At 33.3% G+C, this 9847-nt stretch overlaps 1 protein-coding gene across 1 annotated transcript; it reads right to left on the minus strand.

The window, feature by feature from the left end:
• Positions 1-4650: 4650 nt before the first annotated feature.
• On the minus strand, positions 4651-9189 carry LOC107062075 (uncharacterized). Its single transcript, XM_015312295.1, has 2 exons — positions 8755-9189; positions 4651-5139 (listed from the first exon to the last, which is right to left on the minus strand). The coding sequence occupies exons 1-2, from the start codon at positions 9187-9189 to the stop codon at positions 4651-4653; spliced, it is 924 nt and encodes a 307-aa protein (XP_015167781.1).
• Positions 9190-9847: the final 658 nt, after the last annotated feature.

Below are 9847 nucleotides of genomic sequence, written 5' to 3' on the forward strand. Positions count from 1 at the left end.
ATTTCTTTCACATGACAGATGAAGGTGAAGATTCATATATGTACACCATTAAAAAACACTATAATGGTTGGTGGGTGTATGACTGTTGAACTATGTTAATGGACATATAGCTTATTATGACTATTGCAATGGACATGAAAATTCAATTATTCAGATGAGGCCGTGTATGAAAAAATTTAAAGTCAATGATAAAAAGGTGAAATTTGGGTTCAAGTTTGGCCTTATTTTGAGACAAGTATAATACTTTTGTCAACTGATATAGATATATATAACCTTGTCTATGAAATACCTTATAGTAGAGAAGTGGAAATATTTGTTGAGCACATGAAAGAGGACCAATGGAACTATGATATAGCTGATTCTGAGGGCAACCCACAACAAGGCGCAAAAGATTTGGTAGATTTGAATATAATAGAGAAAAGTGATGAGAGTGATGCCACATGTGAATAACGTGAGTCATTTATCGACTCTAATTATTTCTTTGAAGAAGATGATATGATTTTTGATAAAATGATTGACTCTAATGTAGAATGAGTTGGCCTTAATGGGAGAAATAGAGAAAATCAAGTTAAAGAAAAAACAATGGAGGTTAGAGTTGCCTCAAACATGTTGGGTATGTTTCCCAATGACACTCAAGAAAATGATTGTGCTACATCATATGAGGATTTAATGAGTTTTCATGGAGATTATGATGATGAAGATCCTAAAAGATCCACTGTTTTTACTCCAACTAGGAATTTGGAGGATCCAAAATTTAAGTTTATGTTTAATTTGATTTTCGGCAATAGCAAAGAATTCAAGTGAGCATTTGAGTTACATGTTGTGTTACAAAAAAAAAAGATATCAAGTTTAAGAAGAACGAAAGTACAAGGTCAAAGGCAATTTGTAAGGTGTCTAGTTGTAAATGGTTCAAGTTTGCATCAAATTCTAATCACAATGAACCTTTCAAAGATCAAGATGATAGGCCCGTCTATTCCAATGGCAAACAAAGCGATAACAAGACTATTGACTCTGGAGTTTTAGCTAAGAAGTCTATTGAAGAATATAGAATAAATCCAAGTTGGGGAGTAAAAGAATTGCAAACTCAAGTGCTGAGGACTCATAATTGTAGTATTACTCGAACCTAAGCTTATATGGCAAAGAGGAAGACATTAGATCTAATTACACAAACTAAAGAAGAGCAGTTGGATATGTTATGGGATTACTGTGCTTAGCTAATGAGGAGTAATCTAGAAACAACGTGTATTTTGAAGCTAGATGAAAATAAAAAAACAATGGTTAATGGTAAAAAATGGGTTTTGAGATTTTATATATGTTTTGCAACTTGCAAATAGGGGTTTTTAGCAAGATGTCGACCTATAATAGGGGTTGATGGATGTCATTTGAAAGGGCACCAAAAGGGGAGTCAACTAATGACAGCGGTAGGCATTGATGGAAACAACAACATATATCCTATTGCATTAGCAATTGTAGAAGGTGAACTAAAGGAAACATGGAAGTGGTTTCTAAAGCTTCTTGATGAGGACCTATGAATATCACTAAACCCTTTTTCATGGACTTTCATTTCGAATAAACAAGAGTTTAATTCTAACATTTGATGAGATAAGGCCAGATGTTTGCATAGATTTTGAGTGAGACATCTACACAACAATTTCGAAACTGAAGGTTTTGGAGGACAAGCACTAAATGATATCCTATGGAAAGCTGCTAGGGCAATTACAAAACCTGAATTCTCCAAGTATTTGAAAGAGATGGAAAAAATAGATTCAAAAGCCCTTGAATGGTTTATTAATAAACCACCTAGTCACTAGTCAAGAGATTTTTTCTTTTCTTTTCCAAAATGTGTTGTGTTAATAAATAATTTGTGCGACTCATTCAATAGTGTACTTCTACATGAAAGTGACAAGTATATTTGGACAATGATTGCATAAATTAGGATCTATATGTTGTCCAAACTTCAAAAGAACAGAGATAAAATGATGAAGTATTGCTAGAGAATCTGTCAAAAATCATGTTGAAACTAGAAACAAATAAGGCTAAAGCGGCTGAATGTATTGCCACTAATCAAAATTACAGAATATGTCCAACAAGCCAAACATGGGTCGGCAGATGATCAAAATTGACAAAATAGACGTCAAGAATCACCTCCAAGTCACATTCTCTAAACGTTGTTCAGGACTTTTCAAGAAAGCTAGTGAACTATGTACACTATGCGGGGTTGAAATTGCCATTATAATTTTCTCCCATTCAAGAAAAGCTTACTCCTTTGGGTATGCTAATGTTGAGTCCATTAATGATAGGTTTCTTTCGCGAAATCCTCGTCCAATCTACAACACTTCATATTTTTTAGCCTCATAATAAACATGTAAATGTTTCTGAGCTCAACTTGCAACTCACTCAAATTCTTGATGAAGTTGAAGTTGAGAAGAAAAAGAGTGAAACATTTGACCAAATATTTTTGGGAAGCCCCTATAGGTGATGACTCATGCAAGAATAGTAATTATTCATCATTCTTAGCTGAGAATGATGTTGGGATTTTTAGTAATTATGATCTCAAGCCTGTTATGGATGCTACAAATTATCCTCATAACCATACTTTTGGTTTTGATCATCATGGGCTCTTTTAATTATTTTCCTCATCTTTTGGTTAAATTAATCTAGCCATAATTTCCTATGTTGTGTTATTTAATATATATATGTTACATTATTAATTAAAATAGCATAAATACAGTGTTACCTTCTTAATTTCTATCATGTTACTATCTAAGAAGACCAATTTAAAACATACACTACGATAATATAGAGATTTTTTCAGTTAATTAGTTCCACTTATTTATAGTCAATTACATGTAGCCATCTTCTAGGTAATAATAAATAAAATTTCTATAACTACCCAATTGGTAAATAAGTGGAATTTGCTAAAATTCTTGTGAACTTTTTCTACATGCTTTAAGCAGATTGAGTGACATTACTTTTGAGATACTACAAGCCGAAGGTGAAGTTGATTGTGAATTTACGTTATGTTTTTTAGGAAAATTATATTCTCTTCAATATACTAGAGGTAACAAAATACATCCTCATAGAACAGTGGTAACACAAACTCCAGTGAACAGTGAACTCACTCGACAACTTTAAATCACATGTGTTTTTTTAAAGTGACAGAAGAATAGTACAGGATCAGAAAAAATTGTTTATGAAAAAAATGAGAAAACACTTCTCTATTTATACCCAAATAAAGATAGTATAACATGTGTTATTGTGTCTTATAATCAGAAATATCACAATTCTTCGAAAGAGACACAATAAAACTATGCTATTCAAATTACATTTTTCAGAAAAAATACTTTATTTCTTACTTACAGATTTTAATATCCAACAATAATCACCTTATAAAGCTTTGCAATGACTCTTTTGTTACATATCTCATGGACCTATAATTAATAATTACAAAAGTTTTACTCTTTGTTAACTCTATCTTCTACCGGGTAGTAACATTTGTTTTTAGAAATATATGTTAGGGTTTTACCCTAATTTTCTTGCCTCATTTGAAGTATATTTTTTTGTAAAAGAAAAGACAAAACATTACCATAAATATAAGGAAAATATATTTTTCTTCCATATTTGGTTTATTCTTTCCTTAGGGATAAATTCTGGAATCCTATAAATTGAAGATCCCTATTCTCAAAGCAAATCAGAATAGAATCCACAATGTAGTTGTTTAGAGACTTTTATTTATGGAGAGATTTTCTCTCTACAGTTTCTATGATTTTAATTAGTTTTTAATTATGTAGGACAATTGGTCATATCAATAATAATATTATGTTTCAAGAATACTTTTTGTTCTCTGATTTATCGTCTCTACAATTTGCAATTGTAAGCTTCTGCACGACGCCCTAATCACTTTCATAACCCAACAATATCTTGGCTTCTCAAGAATATCTATGGTGAGTTTAGATAAGGTGTACCTATAAACAAACGATACAAAATAGATAATTAAAAGATTTGAAGAAATAGATAAACTTAAGCGATACATTGCCACATAAACCCATCTGGATTTTTCCATGAAATAGTTGTGTGTATAAAAAGAAAAACTTATTAAGTGAAAAATTAAAATAACTTTTCCAGCAAAGAAAAGGTTAGCCCAGAAAAAATATACAATGAGGCAAAACAAAGAGTTTAGGAATTTTCTTTACAAGGGTGGTTGCCCCTCTCTTGTTTTAGCCAATGATTTTCCAAAAAAATAAAAAAGCAACATATACTACAGGTTTTGTTTTGTCTCTGTTACTCTATTTATGTATGTTGGCTGATTTTCTCATTTTTGATACATAAAATTTGAGGCGGTAATGATGATATCTTGTGATTCTGGGCTAACTGAATCGGGGATGGAGACTACCGATCCATATCTTGGCTACCAATACTAACAAAACTTACTTATATTTATGAGTAGACTTAAACATTTTGCATAGATAGATGAAGAGACAAATCACACCACATGTATCAAAAGGTACTTTTGAGAAATCCAATTTCCATGAAAAACAACAATGAGATACTAGTTGTTTACTTTGCTCAACACAATCATTCTTCTGCGTCTTTTATACACGATTTTAAAATCATGAAGGGGGGAATAATAATTTTTGCACGTCATATGTATTAACACTGCTTGTCTTTTCCAGTAAGTTGTTGAAGATGCCAAACATGCTTCTTTCCTACCCTATGTGCCTCCATCGTCTTTTCAGAGAAGGTCCCTATTTTGCATGTCTCACACCAAAACGTGAACTCCCTATTGTTTTGCTTTTCCTGAGCTTTGTTGTTTCTGAAATTTTCTGCATTGTTATCTATCAACAAGGATGGTGGATCATTAACGTTTGGACTTGATAACAGAACATCACAAGGACGCTCCACAAGTTGGATGAATTTTGAGTTCTTTGGAAAAAGACCAATGCTCCAGTCTTTGCTCTCCTCCTTGCGTTTGTGTTTTTTCCCTTGGAAGTGGGCATTCAGGCAATCTTGATTTGTTGTACTTACCTGGCAGAGTTCACAATTCCACTCTGTAACATTTTTCACAGGCTTGTCAGCAACCTCTTCAATTAGAGTTATAGCTTTCCATTTTTTTCCAGAGAAAATCGTGTCAGGCTTAGCCTATATCAACACCAAAAGAAGCACTTCTCAGAAATTTAAACACCTCATATATGGTTTACGGATCTGAAAGCATTGACAAATTCATAAACATTAAATGAATGTGTAAAAGCAATAGTAGCTTCTACTAAGGCAGGGAAAAATGACATGGGGAGAAAATGTTTTGGAGCACGTTAAAATGAAGCATCATCTGACCTGATTCTGCTCAACCAGGCCAATACTCACTTGTATAAGAATGAATGCCATTACGATTTCATTTCTGACTGTTTCTAGTCCAGGAAATTATTACTAGGTTTGGTTGCTCAATTTAGAGATGACTTAAATAGCATTCTGGTTAGGTAAACTAGTCACCATAAAACCACATACATGACTAGACGGAATACCAAAAGGAAGAAAATTAGGGAATCAAAACAAATACGATGACACAACAATATCCTGAATAGGTTTTGATAATGAAAACATGGACCAGGTTCTCAAAAGAAGAAGAACAAACAGAGAAAGACGCGGGGAACTAGGAGGTTCTATTTAAGGAGATGTTTGCCTAAAGGAGAACTACTCTCCTTGTAGGACTAAACTAGGGTTTCATGTAGTCCTGTAAATAGATAATGAACAAATGAGAACATTAGCTTTCGTAATCATCAAACGAGTTTTTCTAAGCAGAACGCTGCAGAAGAAAGAAGAACTAGAATTAGGTTTTCTTTCTGAAGCTAGATATTTGGGTATTTCAACTAGAATTGTTGATGAGTGGTAATTATTCTAAGTGTGAAACTGAGCTTGAGAGGTTTGTAACAAGAAGTGAATGTGGCTTCTCGGAGAGTTTGTAACAAGAAGTGGGTTTGACTTCCTGGAGATTAAAGTTAGCGGTTATAGTTAATCATTACAGTTGAGGTACTAGAGTTAGTCCCTTTGATTATTGAGTTGTAACCTAAAGTTTCTCTTTGAAGTTTAGTAAGAAGTTGTTGAAATCTTAAACGTTGCATCTCGGGGTTAGCAAGGAGGCTTTCCACGATAAATCTCTTTGTTATTCTGTTACGTTATTGTTTTCTCTATTACTGCAAAAACCTACTTCTTGTATTTGTTAGATTGTTATGGTTTCTTCCATTGGTCTCAGAGTAGGTCTTTTCACTTAAAAGATTCAAACCTGGTAAATGATCAATGGTTTCACCACCTACTACACATGAAGGAGCGTCATGGACAATAACACCGCTATTCAGTGGAAAGTCTTATGGATGGTGGAAGAACATATGATACAACTCAAGTCCAAGGAGAGAAAGGAATGGGATGTTGCTGACAAGTTGGCAATTCATAACAATGCAAAGGCTAAGAAAATCTAGATCTGTGGAATAGCTCCAAATGAGTATAATATAATTTCCGCATGTCCAGACGCTAAAGTGAATTGGGAGACACCGCAAGCAACTCATGAGGGAAAGTCAGGTAAATAAATCCATAATTGATAATCTGAATAGGTAGTATGAATTGTCCAGAAAGATGGAAGGATAGATAATTCAAAACATTCATACCCAATTCACTACCATTATTAATGAAATCTACTCACTAGGAGATATAGTACCTGCTGGAAAGGTTGTTAGAAAACTTCTGAATGTTATCCCTGAATCATTGGAAAGTAAAGTTGAAGCAATTACTGAAGCACGTTACCTAGAAACTATGATGATGGATGAGCTTTTTTGAAATTTCATGACCTATGAGCTGAAAAATAATCAAGAAAAGGAAATAGGAGACAAAAAGAAAAGATAAGAACCTACTCCTCAAAGCAACAGAAAAGGATGATTCCCGGGAAGAGAATATTTCTTTAATGATGAAGAGTTTCCAAAAAATGCAGAAGCCTAGATCATTTGAGAAACCCTCAGAAGATGACCGACAAAGACATCAGAGACCAATTATGCCACAAATGCAGAAGCCTAGATCATTTCATCAAATTTTATCCCTTGTAGACTATGGAATACAAAAGGAACAAGCCAGAAAAGGAAAAAGAGATCAGGAACGATCAATACATTCCTTCAAATCATAGACTAAGAAATCAAGAGGCCATTTATCTTTGAAATAGGCTTTTGCGGCAACGGGAAATTCATCTGGTGAAGAATCTGATAAGGGAGGACTTGAAAACCAATCCTTACTTGGAATGGAAGAAACATGGAAGTATGAATTTCTTGTGCTGATGGCAATAACAGAGTGAGATGATGAAGAGAACCTATGTGAGTCCAAAGAAACAATCACGACATTAATGGCTGGAACAGACTCAAAAAAAGATGAAAATGATATGATGTCCAAGGTAAGTTTTCATCAAATTAAAGAAAATCTTCATCTTTATTCAAAAAGAAAATAGAATCTCTATTTTGTACCCTCATAGATGCATATCACTCAACGTGTCCTAAAAAAAGAGAAAATGTCAAAAGACTATGCATCTCTAAGAGCAGAATATGAGAATCTTAATCAACATCTTCATGAAAAAATAATTAATGACTTCAAATCCTCTAGGAAAGAGGAAAATATTAAAAATAATGTTCGCATGGCTCTGGAGGAAAATGTAAAAGTGTTAAGTAACAACGTGCATTCCATGACTAAAAGGAATGAAGTTCTCGTTGAGGAACTTCAAAAGACAAAAATGGGATTAGAACAGAATATGAGATGGACAAAATCCTCCCCAAATGCTTGGTAATATCCAAAAGAGTCAATCATCAACTAGACAAAATACTTCAAAATTTTGAACCCATGAAATTAAATCCTAAATCCTTCACTAGGGAATACATGTTTCCAACAACCAGAGATTATGAGGTTACTTGGTATTCATCGAGATTGTTGTCTGTGCATGGGAAACTCCACACAGATGAAAGTATATAGAAAATATATTAGTGATGCATCATCAACTTAACTTTGAATTGAATAAATAACATACTTGAACATTCTAACCCACTCCATCCATCCACAAAAGCAGGGTGAAACAATCTTAAAAACCTTCTTTTTCCATAATTGCAGTAAGATCACTTGTTTCAAACTTTTTCAGTACCTTAATTAATTTCAATGTAACAACTATTGTAAATCTTTTAATGTTCAAAACTAAAATAGTCATTATTCTAAAGATTTTCTAACTACTTTTGCATGAGCCGAGAATCTATCAAAAACTTTATCTCCCACGTAGGTAAGGTCAAGGAGAGCTAGTAAGGGCTTAAGGGTTCATGCAAATAAATTACATTGTTAAATTATTATTTTTATGTTTATAAAATAGATGTTGACACCCCCCCCCTCCAAAACTTCTTCGTGTGTTTATCTCTTTAAATTTTGAACCCCTTCAAATCCGTCACTAAGTAAGTCACCTTCCCCAAACCCAACTTGTGAAATTTTATTGGATATACATGTTCATACGTCAATTTATAGAAAACAAAAACTTGAAAGAACCAATGCACATAACCTTGGTTGATAATTTTAGCCACTCAAAAAGCAAGAAAGACAACATGTTAAGTGAATGACATAGAGACCTGCCTGTGGAGTAAATCCCTCAGACAAACTAACTATAAAGATAGATAAAACAAATTTATCTACTCTGAAAATCAGCAATTTGAGAGTTAATAAACACGACAAACAATAAAGAAGAACACGAACCAGCAAGATTTTACTAACGCTGGGGGGTTGCACTTGTAAAATCTCTGCCTTTGGACTTTGATTCAATGTTGAAATATTTGGTTCTACAGCACGGTGGCGAAAAGGAGTCTCTAAGATGTGATCCATGTCATATCTAGACACAACAGAGATGCCCATTCTCATATTTTCCTTAAACAACATGGAATCAGCCTGATTCATGAAGAATGAAGCAAATCTATCTCCTCCAAACATTGCTATTTCTCTTTCCATTATAAGCAATCTCCTTACTTCCAACTCCAACATCTGCTTTCGAGCAACCTCTTCTGCAATGATCTCTTTCCTGATACGCTCCTTATCAATATCACTCCCTATTGCCTCAACCACATTGTTACTACGGTTCAATGACTCGAGCTCAATCAAACCAACTAAAACAAAAGGGATGGTATATAAATGCATTTTTCCACACAATAAAACAAGTTTAATTTTTCAAGACAAACCTGCATGGATGGTGAGTTGAGTGGAACCTGAAATCTAATCAGAGGATGGATACTTCAACACCATAGCTACAACTGCAAAAGATTTTTAATATTTAAACCTAATTAAATATTTCTAACAAACATTCTTATATTCTTTAAATAGATTAAAAACTTTTTAAAGTTCCAATTTTATGCCCAAACAGAGTTGGATCTAACATTTTTGAAGAAGATAAGTCAAACCAAGTTGCAAAATTTTACCTTGGATTTGTTGCTATTGCTTTAGACAAAGTGGTTGTCAGTAACCTATTTCTTCAATCTAGTTCATGTTGTGGCTTTTTCTCAGATTTGTCTAAGAAAATTATGTAATTCTTTATTAAATTCTTTTGTCTTCTTCTAATTAGTTTAGGTCAAACATATCTAAAATTCTATGTAATAAGGTTGCTTTGACAAAAACATGTCATCATGGACACGTGTCAAGAAACCTCATGGTAAAATGATTTTCAAAGTTTGAATTTAATAAATATAAATTATTTATTTACTAAGCCCAATGATTTTCATATTTCTTTTTGGCTCTTTTGTTTTCTATTCCCTAACTTGCCTTAATTACCAATGGTTTGTGAGGTCTGTTATCTAAAAGC

The sequence above is a fragment of the Solanum tuberosum genome, unplaced genomic scaffold (genome assembly GCF_000226075.1).
Source record: "Solanum tuberosum cultivar DM 1-3 516 R44 unplaced genomic scaffold, SolTub_3.0 scf00194, whole genome shotgun sequence".
Classification (NCBI taxonomy): Eukaryota; Viridiplantae; Streptophyta; class Magnoliopsida; order Solanales; family Solanaceae; genus Solanum; species Solanum tuberosum.

What these genes read in the sequence shown, in the direction of transcription:
- LOC107062075 (XM_015312295.1), bottom strand. Translation starts at nt 9,189, where the DNA reads ATGCATTTATATACCATCCCTTTTGTTTTAGTTGGTTTGATTGAGCTC. An exon ending in GCGTTAGTAAAATCTTGCTG is followed by an intron (nt 5,140 to 8,754) that starts GTTCGTGTTCTT and finishes GTGTTGATATAG; the next exon opens with GCTAAGCCTGACACGATTTT.